This window comes from Strix aluco, chromosome 28 (assembly GCF_031877795.1).
Source record: "Strix aluco isolate bStrAlu1 chromosome 28, bStrAlu1.hap1, whole genome shotgun sequence".
Taxonomy (NCBI): Eukaryota; Metazoa; Chordata; class Aves; order Strigiformes; family Strigidae; genus Strix; species Strix aluco.
In genome coordinates, this window is record NC_133958.1 from 1,885,883 (window position 1) to 1,902,117 (window position 16,235).

Here is a 16,235-nt window from a genome sequence, read left to right on the forward strand (position 1 = left end):
TGAGGCAAGACCTGAAAAATACTGAGGGTAGGTGGACACCATTGCAAAATGATCTAAAAGGAGCACACAGGAAATTAAACTTAAAAGGATGAATCATTTGCACAATTTATACAGATGGGAGACAGTCCCACAAAGTAGTTCATACTACTTCTTTTCTTATACGTCACAACTGTTCCATGAGGCTTCCTGAAGCTCCCTCAGAGAACCCAACACAAGACAAGGGAAGGAGGGAAGAGTCAGGCTGCCTCAGCAGGAATCCAGGGCAGTTCACACCAAATCACTGCAGACCAGAACAAACCCAAGTCTTCACATCTCTAGATTGATTTCAAGCACTAATCTTCCCTAGGCTCATAATTTTATCTTTCCTTCCCCTGTTATATCAACCAGCAGCTAGTAACCTAACTAATGCCCTCTACCCATGGCTGAGCATCTTTGTTACACCAACTCTTACAGGAGAATTGAAAGAAGGTTCCAAATCTCATGGCCCTTTCAACATTAAAATGCTTTCCTGTGAACTCAAATGCTTTGTTTGTTTGATCAAAGATGGAGGTACTTTGCAAGGACAAGAAAAGAAGTATTGGAGGAGCTTATTTTCCATCTAGAACAGGCATCTACAGATTCTTCTTATTCTACAGAGCAATTAATGTCTTTCTTGCCATTTCTTTCACACATCTTGTTTCTACTCAACCCACTGCAATCACTCCACTCAAATGCAAGTGATCAGGTCACAGATTCATTACTGTACAATTACACCTCCTTGTGACCCTCCTTCCCAGGGCTGGTAAATCTTGCACCAGTCAGCTGAAGCAGTTCTTGACTAGGTTCCTGGAGGCTGAAGTCTTCCCATTCTGTTCAGTGTAACTGGAAAGGGAGTCAAAACTGCTGCTGGAATTAATTAAAAACAGCTGCAAAGGGAATGCAGGGCTGAGAAGCAAACTAGGGAGTTTTGTTGTTTTGTTGCTTTCTTAAATGACCTGCAACACCTGACTGTCCAAGAGAATTGAGGCAGTAGTCCCACACTTGGACAGTGCCAGGAAAACCAATAAGCAAGGGGCTGTATTCAATCTACACACGAGAGCACCAGGGAAAATTGAGCCTGCGCTGAGGGAACAGTTTTGCTTGGTACTACATGGTCAGAATAGTGTGTAACCACTGGAAACACAGAAATCTGAGACACCCCTGGTGAACCTACGCTCCCTAGCTTCAAGTTGTGTATTTCATCTGTGTTTTATCAGCTAAAAAGCCTATACAAAAATGAACAAAACACATGTCCCTAAAAGGCTTTCCCATTCTTCTTTGTAGCCATGGGAATCAATCTAATTAGAACAGTTATGGGATATGACTGAGCAAAGGGAACAGAAGAATACTGAAAGCTATCTGAAAACATAGTGCTTCCTAGTGAACGCTTGGCACATTTCGCACTTACAAGGAAAATGGCACACACATCCTCTCATATATTGCCTTTCCTGCTCAGTCAAGGGAAGCATTGGTCCTAGGTGAGACAATATTAAGCCGCTCACAGTTTTAGAGCTAGAAATAGGGATCCTCATGAGACGTCCTTATTTGCCAGTAAAGACCATGGAGCCATTTGCACGATTTGTAGGCAAGACATGGGAAAGGAACCAATCTATGCCCCTCCCTCTGTCAGCTGAACTGCTAGCTCTTATCCCAGCCACTCAAGAACAGGCCGGCTCTTATATGCTGCACCCAGCCCTTAGAGGAAATGCCAGGAACTCATCAATCTGAATCGGGAAACCTAGGTCTGGAGGGGAAAAAAGTATAGACCATTTGTCAGGAGGCTGAATGTAGAAAGCTGAGTTTTGGGGATTTTGGCATACAGAGCAGGATCCCTTCCCCCATTCCAAACAGGTGAGCAGTGCAGCACATCCATCAGGACAGAAAGGATGGTAATCAAGCAGAAAGGCGGAGGTCAAAGAGTGCCCTAATCCTTCATACAGAACATCTCTAACACATCTCTGCTGTCCCAGCCTGTGGCAGCCATTTTATAAACTGTCACCATGTGCCTAGACCATTCAGTCAGTTACTTCCCATCAAGGAGGGAGACATACAAAGATAATATTTGGGCTCAAAGCTTCCTGTATTGTGACCTGTTGATAAACTCTACCTTGAAGTAGCAATATTAGTACAGAGATCAGTTTCTTTGGATCAAATGTTTCAGTGATTTATTAGCAGTCAGCAAGTCCTTGTGAATACAGGAAAACTAAACCTTCAACTGTGCAAGCTATCACAAACAAACACACACACATGCGAACACATGATTAAAAATACTTACAGAGTCTATGATCCCCTGAAGGGCTTCAAAACCATCATTCACTGGAAAGACATGATCTTTGCTGTCGGCAATTCTAGCCAGCTGACAGAGCGGTAAAAGTAAATAAAACAGAAATGCAAAGAATGACATAAATTAGCCAGCAGGCAGCAAATTAAGACTTCTCCAGACTCATCCACTTGCAAGTGAAAAAACCCAAACACTTCAAGTACTCTGTACGGATTGCTAGTGCATTCTAGTCTGTCAAGCATTGAAAAGTTTATCTGTTTAGCCTGATTGATTTTAGAAAGCTCTATACCGGGAATCAGAAATGGCTTCCCTTAACTTTGAAGACAAGACAGAACGTGGCTTTCACCGATGCCCAGAGCCTAATGATCTTTATTGCAAAAACTGCCTCCCACATCTACTGTGCTGGGTAAATCAGCTGGTAAATCACCCAGCACAGTAAGTCCCCAACCAAAATAGGCCACAGCATCAACATGACAGGCCACTAATGCAGCAAAACACTTCAGCACATCATTTAAACCAGGGAAGTAATCAAAATTAATCAGTATTTTCACATATAGAGAAGACTAATGCAAATCACGCCCCATCTGGAGATATAGGCCTGATTCACCTTTGCTGTCAAGGACAGAGATTTGGCTATTTCTCCTAGGCTCAACCATTAGAGAGCCAAGAAGAAAAAAGCAGGGAGCTGTAACAGGACATATTTTCCAAGAGGGGGGAAAAAAGAGAGCAGAAGGGCATTTAGAAGCCTACATGGCAAGGAAGAGGGCCATTCATGAGGCGGTGCTAAGGTAAGGGGAACCAGGACATCACTGGTAAAGAGCTACATGCAGGTTCACTTGTCAATAGCATGCTAAGGGTTAAGGCAAAAATATAAGCCCAATTCAGAAGTAATGAGCTCTCCATGCATCTGCTGGAGCAGAATCAAGTTTTACTGCTGCAAGGCCAACGTTTGTTATAGTAATTCTCTCCCATGGCAGAGGTAACATCAACCCAGCAGGCCTCTCTGGCGTTTCCTGTAGCACTGCAAATTGGAGGCAGCAGACTAGCCACACATTCCTCCCTAAACCCCACTGGCTCCACCTTTCCAGCTCATGTCACTCAGAACTCCCTCTTCTCCAGCAAAACACCAAACTGCCAACCTCCTGGTTTGCATCCAGAGAAATACTCCAGGCAACTTTCCTCTGCCTGCTCCGAGAAGGGCAGTAAAGCAGCTTACTGCTTGTTGGCCAGGATACAGCAGCTTCTGTCAACCAGGATGTTTACAGCTTCCTCAGATCATTCCCCACAGTCCTCCTCCCAGTGCATTCTGGGACTTCAGAGTCATCTAATTCCAGTTAATTTCTTCAGCATCTAAACTACTTCAAGTAGCAGCTGTCTGAGGTCTACTACTTTAGATCTAGTCTCTTTGCCATTTTTATTCCTTCCTTGCTTTTTCTGACTTACTCTATAGGTTACACTAATCTCTGATTTTGATTCAAAGGAGATTGTTCTAAACCAAGTATTTTTTTACTCCTTTTGAATCAGTTTGAAGCTTTGTTAGAAAGCTGAAAACCTGGAAAAGCTCTATTCGCTAAGTATTTCAGCGCTCCACATAGGGGCTGTACAAGTGGTTCGCTCATGTTACAAAAATATGTCAACCGTTGCACTTGGTGTGAAATGTAATTCATGGACATAGTAACACGATAAATTTAGAAGTCAGACTATCAAATGGGAAAACACTGTAAAACATTAGTGTCACTAATGAAGCTGTTTGCTTTTTACAGCATAGTTTTCCCGTGAAATAATAGCTGGACTGAAACCGAAGTGTTATATGGCAATACCTCAATTTTATGGGAAAAAGAAGTCCCCAGAACCTTCTTCTGCCTACAACTTAAGCCAGACTGATTTGCTGTTCTTCATGTGTCCCTTTCTCTGCTTTTCTCCACCATTAGCAAGAGTCATCATGGCATGCAGAGGGACCATTCCCTGCATACAGTGATTTAGACAGAAAAAGGGGCTTAAACCCAACACCCAGACCAAGACACTTCAGGCAGTCACTTTAGACTGTCAAACAGTCAGCAGAAGGAGAGGAAGATCACTTGAGAAGTCCTGACAAAGTGATTCAGGAGCATGTGCCTCTTGTTTACCGAGGTACTTGGCAAAGGTACATGTTGAACAGAGCGCCTCATTTACCTGGGTCTCATTGAAGTCTTTCACACCAACACAATATACTGTTGCTCCCAGGTCACGTGACCGATTAGCCTGGAACAAGGAAAGGTAGGGTGAGATGGACGCAGATATGGTGGTATACAGGTTTCTGAAAGGTCTTAATCATAAATTTAGTCTTTCTCTAAAGCTTTAGTCTAGCTTGTCAAAAACAGCTTTAAAAGCTTTCCTCTCTGATTCTGCAAAAACACATTTTATGTGCTACTAGAGTAGCTATCTGCTTAGTAAAACAAAACCTGAGGTATCTGATGGTTTTTTAAAACCTAATTAGCTCACCTTCCTAGCTACTCCAACTTCCTAACATTAGTCTGTCCAACAGGTGTAAGACCAACTAAATCCATTTTCTTTTCAGCATTTAGGACACATCCCAGTATAATAGTAACCTAAAATGTTTTGATATTTTCTATTTCAGACGTGTGCCAGGACTCGTGACATCTGTAGGTGAAGAGACATTTCATTCCATCTGGTACAAAACTGTATCACTCCCACTGTTTACACAGCATCTCAAACTAATAAATGGATAACATCCCCAGTTCCATTTTGCCAGGCTGTTTCATTGACATGCAGATGAAGCTGCATTTACTATTCAAAAAGCAACTGTTCTAAATGCTCTTGCCTGCCTAAGTATGAATTAAGTCATTTAATCATATTTCATTAGAACAGGAACACCTGACCAAAGACCCATTCCCAGAAAAGATGGTATCAAGTCAGATTACATCAGAAGACTGCAGTAGTTCCAGTTGTTAGATAGCAAAGTGCTTTACAAGAAAAACATCATTCCAGTTTTACACCGAGAAACAAACCCAAACAAATGAAGCAACTCACAGTGTAAGAGCTGAGTTCAGGATCTCCATTCTATTAGCTCACTAACTGTTCCTCCCCAAACCAAAACAAATATAACACTTCTGACCTCTCAACTTGTTCATTCACCTCTAAAAATAAACTTGGTTTTTTTGTGGATTTTTGATTTCAGAAGGGAAGAAAAGGAGATGAACAGTAAGGAGGGAAATTCTAGAGTCCTGACATTTGTTTGTGCTGTAGCAATATTGGGTTTATTCTACAAAACCATTCTTTTTGTTGTTATTGGATTTAAAGCTGCACTTTGGACAGATTGAGAGGAAAAATTCTGCCCATAGCAAATTCATGTAACAATAGCATCTTCCAAGTTTAGGTCATCTTAATTTGACTGACAAGTGAAAATTGGTTCATCTCTTCAGAGATGACTATCAAAAGGAACACTCTACAACAAAAGCTTTCAAGTGCTCAACCTACTGTTTATCTACCATTTTGTACAATACGGTAATTTAATGAGGGTGTTGAGAATACATGGTTGAATCTTGGAAACATTTGTGGAAATTTTGGATTTGATCATCCAAAAGGCTTTCTGATGTGACAGAAAATTACAGCAACAACAGTCATCCTCTTTCTGCGGTCTTTGAATTTTCTTCTTCCACAAAAAGCAAACTGAAAAGAATCAGGTATTTCCCAGAACAATCCAGTAAATACTGAAACTTTTCAGCTGGGAACCATTCCATCCTCTGGGTTATTTTTTTTTTTTTTTTAAACTGCAAATTTAAACCTCCCTCCTCTCCTATGAACTCTCTCAGTTTTGATGAGTCAGAAGCATTGCTGCTGTTAATGTTTATCCTTAAGATTCATGTCTAAAGAGCAAAGGGAAGTTTTGTTACTAGGGAAAAAAGGTTTTCCCTATCTTTTGCCTTCAAAGCAGCAAGCCCAGACATTTCACTGTCTCTCTGGCTAAAAAGGTGTAAGACACTTACCTCCCTCTCAGAGTAGAAAAATAGGTCTTCATGGAGTTCTCCATCTGTCAATGCAATGATGACACTTGCAGTTCTGTAACCTAAATACACAAACTTCTTTAGTCGCTTGTTTTTGAGTTGTATTTGTTAAACTAGTCTAGAAAACACCCTGCTAGTGACCTGTTAGCACACTTAAAAGGACCAGAAACAATGGAGTAAGCCCATGTCCTTACCTCCCTTCAGTCAACCAGTTTTCAGCAGACATGAATTTCTGCACATTTTTTCCACTCGGGCACCTGCCTTCAATACCAGTTTTATACCACACTCCTTTGATGTGCCAATGATTTTTAATTGACAGCCCCTCATAACTATTACAATATTTCAGACCAGTAGATTAGACTGCAGCCATCAAAAAACCAATGCAAAGCATTCCTAGTTTTTTCCTGATTTTATTAATGCTGTCAATTCAAGAAATCCAGAGATTTTTTTCAGCTTGTAATAAAAAGCTCAATTGGGATTTAAGCAGATATGGTAGAAAAACGGCCTAAAATGTTCAACCTTCCTATGTAACATATTTCAGCCGCATAGTTTAACCTTGCAGTCTTCCCCTTGTACTGATTACAGCTTGGGTTTTACAAGTTTGTATTCATTTTCAGGAGTGGCCAAGTAGGATTAACTCATATTTCTGACAATAGACTTGCTACAGATCTGCAGGAGCTCTGTAGGTACATCTTGCACAACCAATGGTATGGCAAGATAAAGGCTAATTATGTCAAGGTGTGTAAATTATCAACCTTTAAATTTCTTCAGCTATCTAGGGCAGTTTCCTGCCATTACGAGTAGCTGTGCCTTTAACAAGCTGTTGCTGAAGAGACAAAAATCCAAATAAGCAATGTCAATTACTGCAGAACAGAGATCCAATGACTAATTTTCTTGGTGCCACTTAGAAATCCCGATTTTAAATAACATGGTAATGATGCAACAAGAAAGTCGAGTGCTTGACGAACAATAAGCAACATGCAGGGTCATTCATGTTGCAGATGCCTGACTCAAGTGCCTAGGCTCTTTCTGTAGGAAATGGAGAAAAGCGAGCACTTCTTGTACAACTTTAGGAGCCCAAATGACCTCTAGAGATGCCTTTCTCTCCACTGAGTACTGCAGGAGCCTTTGGACCTACTGCAGGTGGTATAAACACTCCTTTCAGTGGAGCAAGGACAAACACACAGGACTAATAAAGACAAAATACACAGGCCAACATTCAGACTTGAGGACCCAGTTGCCCACTGCTTCTTGCATATGGTGGCAACCTGTTTACTGCAGTATGTATGCCAGCATGGAAAAGCATTATCAGTCCCAAATCAAATTGTTCTAGTTATCTATTCCATTCTGCTGCAGCCATATTTTACAGGTGAGTCCCAAAGCTGTGCAGACTTAGTCACTACTTCATTTTATTCATGAGTGGCCCTGCAAAACCATTAGGACCGGCTTTGTACTCAAACGCCCGGTCGCCTATCTTTTGGTTTCCAAGAAGCAATGTTTTGTAGTTCTACTTCAGGCTTTGCAGTGCAGAAAGTTTTTACATTAATTACAAGGAAAGGACAAACATTTTTGCAATTGTCTGAACTTACTACTGGATTTAATAATTGCTTATTGAAAAAAACCCCCCACTTTAACCTAACAGCACCTCTGCTTACACACTCATGTTTCAGAAGGAAGAAGAAATGGTTACCTGAGTCCTCAAACAAAAAGAACAAGATAAGGTACCAGACAGTTTTGGTAAGGGTAGGCACCTTCAGTCAGCCTGGCTTCTCACTTTTGGCCTGAAACATTCATTCCAGCTCTGGATCCTTAAAGCTCCACCTGTTCTTTTTCTTTTCCAGGAAAAACTACCCTGAGTAACATTGTGTTCCTATAAGAACAGGAGCCACCCCCCACCTTTCCCCCAGTGAAGCTGCATTTCAAATCTATTAGTAATCAGTCAAAAACAAAGAGGAAAAAAATATTCAATGGATCAAGAAAGTCTCTCACCGTGAACATTTTCATAGTAAATCTGTTCACTTGCCTGAAATTAAATCAGAAGATTATTAGCAATAAATGAATAATAATACTTCGTGGGCATCTACACATGCACCAGAAAGAAAGAGAAGATGGCAGTGAGGATGTTATATTTGCAGTCTGCACTTAACCTCTGCTTTCAGACACACCTGCTTCATAGAACCAGTTTCTTGCCTATGGTTTTGACTGCTTTACTTCAAGGTCTTATCTAAAGCATAACTCAGTCAAACCAACCCTAAGGCAATATTGTAGTCTCCCACTATTCTGCTATCTGAAAATAACATTCACCTTCCTCCTTGAGAAACAGCCTAGGTCCATTGATAAATATTTCCCAGCACCTCTACATCAACTACTCTAATTGCAAATAAACTAATTGCAGAGATATTCTTACACTTCTGCCTCCCACTTGATCTATGCACATGCATATTCTGCAAGGTAGAAGGGCAAACGCTTCAGTGTGCATCAATTCAAAATTTAAAAGTGGGCAACCCTGACATATTTGGCTTATGAATTTCATTTCTGTTCTGAATTTAACTTTGGTTTTTTGGACTTCTCCTGCAAAGTTTAAGTCACCAAACTCTGGGATTTGGTTCTGGAATCCTAGTTAAGAGCCAGCACCTCTGTCAGGTCAATTGAATTTTTGCCGTGTGTTCCCATGCATTTTCAATAAGCAGACAGTTTGACAATCCTCCCAAATGCACATGTAGCACAGAAGTGAGAGGCGGTTTAGGAGTTCAGGTTTAGAGAAACTCCTGAGCTTGTAAAATATACAGAAGGAGAAGATCAGAGCAGGCCATAACTTCTGCACAGCATTACTTGTCCACCAGTGAGAACAGGCGAGGGTCATGGCCTCAGCCCCCACCCAACCCTAACAAGCACCCGTACAGGACTCCAGACAGCTTTCCACCCTTCTTCAACACGGTTCCATATGGGATTGCAACGCTACAGCCTTCTGCCTTGTTCCTAATCTGAAAAGGCAGCTCCCCCCATTAAAGCTGAAGGCAAAACCAAAGATAAGTAGTAAGGTTTGCAGCTCCCTTGTACCAGCTCCAGCACTGAAGGCATAGGCTTCAGGTAACCTATCGCATAAAAGGGAAATAGCCCCACTTACCTACCAGAGAATTATTAATCAGATGCCTTTGTTTAACATTTCCCGAGGAGCACCCAGTCACAGTTTAGAGGCACTATAGCATGAATCTAGTTACCCTTTCAAATCCTTCATGCATGTATGTGTCGCCACCCGGAAGGACTTTCTGCAGCTCCTCTAGCCCCTGGCGTATCTGCTCCCTGAAATGAATGTAGATGCATTGTTAGATCCAAGATCAAATTTATCAGGAGCTGATATCCAGGTGAAGACATGCATGGCAGAACCGGATAGAGAGAGGGGGTGTGGGGGGTGAAGAGTTAACCCAGTGTTTACACAGGCTAAGGCTATGTTATAGGCTAAGGGAAAGTCTGGGTAGGTGCCTTCCTAAGGAAGTGGAAAACAGAGCAGATGTGCTCCCAGTATTCCCACAGCCTGGGGGAAGCATCACAACAGCAGCATCTCCTAGGACAATACTCATACATGTCTTCCTAAATAAATATTCCCTGTGTAACCCTGGTCAAAGCTCTGATGCAGAAGCAGAGCAGCTGACTTGCACCCAGCTCACTTCCCTCACTTACACTTGCTGACTTGACTATACAAATGTAATTAAACGGTCACCAAAAATGACAGAATCTCAAACCACCCTGGCAATTCCAGGTTATTTGGACATTACACCTTCAGTTCCTGTTCAAACTGACTTGAAGATTAAAGCCTTTCCCAATAGCTCATTATGATTCAGGGTACCTGTTTTATTTTTTTCAGAAATCCCAGGCAGTGACAGATCAACTGCAGGCTAAATGGGGCGGGCACCCATTTGTCGTTCTACTGAGTTACAGACACCAAATTCTGGAAGTCACATACAGGCCAGAAGTCTTTAATACCAAGATAAAACCCTGCAATGTGTGGGGTGTATCTCTGAGCAAACTATACAATCTTCATGGGAAAAAGATTAAGTCACTGCATGCAGGACCCCACTGACATTGCAAGACTGAATGCCAGAAGTCAGTTTTGTCCCTGCATTTAACTACTTGAGAAAACCCAGTTTGTGTGATCATCACATACTCTGTCTCACATTCATGAGCTGATTGCAGCAGTGCATCAGCATTATCCAGTCTACAGAGCAGCAACTCCCACAGGGAGAAAAGAGTATCTGCTTTTGCAATAGGCTGAATTATCAAACATTCAAGAACTCATTCTGTACCTGCGATATCCCAAACTAGTTAGGCATGGAGCTGTATGTCACAGGTGGGCTAGGGCAGGTATTTCCTCCAGTCAGCTACACATGCACATACCAAGCCAAAGCTCAATATAAAATCAAGAGCATTTCTATTTTTCAAACACGAACACTGAAATTTTAAAATAGGCAGCAAAGGTCTTTAGAATACGTCAGTCTGAGCCCATCAGATGCACAGTTTTTCCAGAAGGGATGCTAAGCACCCTTAATCTTCACATCCAGGTGCTGAAACACCACATGGAGGCATGGGCAAGGTAGAAAAGGTTTTGCTACTACTCCATTAAGAAAGGACCAGTATGAAGCCCACACCTTGTTCATCAGTCCTCCAATAAAAACCAGCAGCTCTCCAGTCAGCTGGCTTTTAGACTAATACCATATCAATATCCTGTTCCCAGTCAACATTTCTAGGACAGCTGGATAAACACGAAATACATTTCCACATGGGAAACACTTAAGTCTCCCAGCTTAGAGCTTTAGCAGACTAGAGATCTTTGCAATGGGGTGTGCTCACAGGGTGGGAGACAGAAAGAGGCAGGGAACAGGTTTTCCTCTGGCACCAAGTTAGATATGGTTAATTCTCTTTATACTTATTGTTGCAGTAAGTGGCAAGAGATGCTTAGACTGGCTGGGTTTAATGACATTTTTCAAGATTGGTATGTATGTGGACTGGTCTTTAGGAAAGTGGCCAGTTTCCTATTCATTCCTCTATAGTAGCTGCTCTGGTATGCAATTTCATAGACAGCCAATATGTAAAACACATGCTGACTTACACAGCCTTCACATGTGTTACATATATTTTTGCTCCACGTGGCAATGAAGTTAACAGAGGAAGCAAGAGCGATTAAAGGATCTCATCCAGCTCTCCTTGAAAACAGAGTAAAAACCAAAATCCATCCCATAGGTTTTACTGGGAGTAACTTGGGTATCTACAAGGGAAGGACAGGAACATGCTTCAGAAACGTGGTAATCAAACTGTCATTGCCAAAAAATATACACTTTTGCAACCTGTCCTAAACACCGTTTGCCTGTAACATACCTTCAGATCTCCTAAGAAATCATGTTCACCTCAAGAGCATGGGTATCACTGACAGCTTTTAAGTTTCTTTTTATGGGAAGGGAGTTTCATCTATTTGTTTGCAGAAGAAACTCCCTAAGGATGTTTCAAAGGCAACACAGCTCTTGTTCTCTGACAAAAGCCTGAAAATCTGTGGGAGGCAGACTCCCTCCATGAAAGCAGTTTGAGTTAAAACCCTAATTGCTGACAGAAAGACATTTAGAAGTTAAAAATTAAGAAGGCAACCTCTGCCTTAAGAGGCCTTAATGCATTCTAGCAGAATGAGTGAAAATGGGCAGATGATTCAAACAATTAAATTGAGAGGCACAAAGATGTCACAACACTGCTCATAGGGGACTGGAAATCATTGAGCAAGGAAGGTGAAGGAAGCTACAAGGACACAAAAGCTGCTGTGCACCTTTAAACCACTTCTTACCTGTCTTCTGTTAACCTCATTAGAATTGACCCTCTAGTTGAAAAAACGATGAAGGACATCCTCAGCTGAGGGCTGGAGAAGGGGAGGAAAAAAGTAAATTAATTTGGTGGTCCAGACCAGAGCTTCCTGTATGCATAACACCAAACACAGAGGGTGCTCTGATTGTTATCTAGATGATAACTGAACGGGATGAAAGACAGGACTGAGCAGCAAAAGGTGGTTTGCCCTGGGCCTCCCTAGTCAAGGTAAACCCCAAGGAATCCTGCTAAAAGATGTAAATAGCACCTGCATCGTGACCTTACCATTGCTAAAACAAGAAAGGCTTAAATACGTCCTGGTGTCACCATGGAGATGAAGGAAAGTTAATTATGTTTATCATAACACATCCCCCACTGGCCTGGGGGATTTTTCATCCAGTCTCAAGGCATTCAGCACCTGAAAGCTACAGCCTCAGGCCTTTCCCTGCAGATCCATACTTCTGTACCTGAGGCACATCAAACAAGAAGACTCCTTCCCCACAAAAATACAATTTGACCCATGGAAGTCAGGCAGAAAAAAAGGGAACAATTAGCTTATCTACTCCTATTTGCTGCATGACAGAAATCTGGGGAAAAGCAGTCAATGGGATGATCTGAGACAAGCATGAAAAACTCACTCTCCACCAGGGGACCGGCACCAGCATGTGCTACTTGACCACAATGGAGAGCAGGTCTCCTAGCCGCTGGCACACAGCCCCTCCTCGCTCGGCTACCTGCAAAGCAGCACTTCTTACCTTATGAACTTGCGGGCCAAATGTTCCACAAAATGATATATTTCATTCCAATGGTGCAGGACACTTCCTGATCTAGGGAAACAATTATTACAGGAGATATTAGTTTAATTGCTGCTTTTGTAGTTTTCCCAGCCTGAAGTTTTGTTACACATTGCTCAGCTAGCCTTTTTTTTTTATTTTAACACTCACTGTCCATATTCTTCCTTTGAAGATATATTAAACTATAAACGACATTTCCTACTTAACTTTGAAAAGCAAGAATAATTTACACTCCATGCAAGTGTTTGAGGCTATGCTTGGCAATAACATATGGCAGTTAAACTAGACCTTTAGCACAGCCTTAAACAAATAAACCCTGAGCTAAGACCTGTCTCTGCACAGTATTTTAGATTAATTCCACCAACTCACTTGCCATACCATTATGTAGAGCTTTTAGCTCAAGTGTATTTTGAGAATAAAATGCAGTTAGAGGAACAGATTATTAAACTACTCTAGCGTTTCCACTGTGCTAGAGACTATGAAAAGTAAAACACCTTTGGTCCACATCTTGACTGTTCTGGCTAATTCTTTCACACCTCAGTTAAAGGCAAAACAAACTAATTTCACTCCTCGGAAAAATAAACCATGGACTATAATGGGATTGGATATTTCTGCTTTATGTTGTAAGAACCAGGAAAAAATTAGGTTAATCAGAAACTTTCAGCACTAAATGCCCCCTCTGGCATAAACACTTCAATATTAATATTGGAAAAAAATTCTTTCCTAGTGTTAGAAAATAAATGTGTCATCACTTATTTAATTAATTATTTACAATTAAAAATAATTATAGGGGAAATAACCATTCCAGCCTTAATAGAAGCTTCACTGATCTGCAGCCTGAGGAAGGAAAGATGAACGTTTGAGAAGATGTTTTTTCACTTCACAGAAAGAAAAGACATGTGACCTGCCTCTGTTCTACCTTAGATCTGGGACTGCAAAGAACAGCCATGAATAGATTCACCCAAGCCTCGCACACCTGGTGCAGCCAGCCCCAGCAGGGCTGCAAAGAGCATTACTTCACTTCCTAGCAGCACAGCAAGCACACAAACCACATCGGGCAGGTCACACAGATTTCCTTCCCTGTTCTCCCCACACCTGGTTTTCATTTACAGCCATTCAGTAGAAACCTTGGCCTTACCCACTGGCTCCACGATACCTTAAGCCGTTCTTTCTCTATATGAGCCCAGTATGTCCAAAGGCAGCCTTAGATGACACGCAGCGAGGACCCTTCCTGGCAATGAGATAACCTTGCGGGCAATCAGATAACCTTACAGGCACCCCTGTTTTGTCCATGATTGTAAGGGACAGACTGCAGAGGAGACTTGATTATAAGCAAATGCTAATAGTGCTAGATTACTTCTTGACTCTCTTTCCTTTCATCAGACCAGGACTTGAAATCATTACTTGTTCTCCATGCAAATGTGTATCAGAGAGGACTAAAACACCAATAGCAAGGGTCTTGATAAACTAATTAAACCACACAGACAGTGGCAAAATCGGTGTCTTATAACAGATGAAGGGTGAGGTTCATCAGGACTTGCTCTCAAACAAGAAACTTAACCCCTGCTACATCCAGACTGCAAACTGATAGAACAGAGACACACAAAGCTCAAACCCAGGTGCAACTGGAATAACTCTGAGACCTTGAATATGACTGGCACTCCAGTCCCATCAATGTCAAATAGCCCAAATCACTTCTGAGAACTGGCCTGGAAAATAAGTATTGCCTTTACAAGGTAAGGCATAAAAGAAACCCTTGACTTCATAGCAGTGGTTACATCAGTCTCCAGAAGACACATGAAGCCAAGGCTTTGTTAACCATAAAGCAATTACTACCTCCTTCAGTGAAATTTATGCTGCTTTAGACCATATATCCTCCTCTCAAAAAAAGTACACCTCATTAAAGTTTCACATGTCTTCTGAACCATCTAGTAGCAGACATGTGACATTAGGACCCTCTCACAAGTACATCCTAACCAACCTTCTCCCAGCCATCAGATAAGACATGGTTATATTACACTTCATGTTGAGGGAAAACTTAGCGCTTAGCCTGTGCCAACACAGAAGCTCTAGCCAGCCCCCACTTGCAACAGGACACTGCCCTAAAAGCTACGTTAGTCTTAAAAAGTATGGTTATTCCTTCCTCTCTGAACAAAAGTTCATCATCACTTAAAATTACTATTGCAGTAAGGCAGCTGGGAATGAGATCCAGCCACAGAGCACCTAAGGTATGTAGGTCATCATTTAAAATCCCTGTCATTTTCCATGGCTCTGAGGAGTCATGCATTTTTTGAAAACAGTATTTGCCAGAATAAAGCTTAAAACCCAATAGCTCAATTCAATGACGTGCCAGTCAATAAGTCAATAGCACATCCTGTTTCAGTGTTTGTCTTTGCAACTGTTGTTCCACTGGCCTTAAATTGTTTGGGCAGTTTTTTCAGGTAAGCAGTGCTTTTTTAATTCTTCACACAAGTATGGCTTCAGCTCCTGCTGCATCTCCCCCACTTCATCATCGTCACTTTGTTCTCCCACCAACAGCCCCACCTTTACGCCCTCTGGAACAAAACTCCAAGCATCTGAAGTTACAGCCCTTTTTCCGTGAAACCTTCCCACACATCTATCAACACACAAAAGGAACAACCTGAATTTCAGGAGCAGCAGAATGTTAAACATCTATTTTAAGGGAACATCTTACCATTGCTACAATCACAAAAACAAACCCACTCTATCCCACAGAAGGAGAATGGTTTCTGCTTTCAGTTCCATTGAAGTGGGGCAATTGGAATAGTCTACAGTCCATTTGTTCTCCAGCTCTACCAGAGCAAGGTATAAAAGGGTCTCACAATGAAGGCTCACACTTCTGCTGACTATGCATCATTCCTTCTAGCACAGGAGGATTTCCATCTGTAGCTGGACAGCTTGCAGTTTACTTGCAGTTAGTTTCTCTACCTAGTAAAGCCAAGCTATAAACACCCAGGTCTGCATTTAGGAAAAGGTACTCCTCTACTACATAAAATACATCTTCTGAAACACACTTCAGACTTCTCACAGTCTTCACTTGACATAGAATGGATAAACCCAACAAAACTAAAGCTTTTGCAGTCAATAGAAAGTTTACAAAACCACCATTAGCTTACAGTACTAGCTTAAGCCTTTCAGCTGGGTTATTTGGAAGCCCCGCAGTAAAAGGCACTTGTCACTTGTGAAGCCTCTCATAAGGCAGGCCAAGGACTCTGAATAGGACAAATATTTCTGTAGCCTAAATCTAAGACAATAAAAGCCAAAATTAAAATC

The 16,235-nt window shown here is 41.7% G+C and overlaps 1 protein-coding gene across 1 annotated transcript in view; it reads right to left on the reverse strand.

The window, feature by feature from the left end:
- The window catches only part of ANTXR1 (ANTXR cell adhesion molecule 1), a 111,652-nt gene that overhangs the window by 89,059 nt on the left and 6,358 nt on the right, over positions 1-16,235 (reverse strand). Inside the window, exons 2-8 of the mRNA XM_074808201.1 lie at positions 12,903-12,974; positions 12,131-12,202; positions 9,525-9,606; positions 8,293-8,326; positions 6,286-6,365; positions 4,472-4,540; positions 2,294-2,374 (exon numbers count right to left, since the gene is read on the reverse strand). Of these exons, the coding sequence (XP_074664302.1) occupies positions 2,294-2,374; positions 4,472-4,540; positions 6,286-6,365; positions 8,293-8,326; positions 9,525-9,606; positions 12,131-12,202; positions 12,903-12,974 (490 nt within the window). The remainder of the gene's footprint in view (positions 1-2,293; positions 2,375-4,471; positions 4,541-6,285; positions 6,366-8,292; positions 8,327-9,524; positions 9,607-12,130; positions 12,203-12,902; positions 12,975-16,235) is intronic.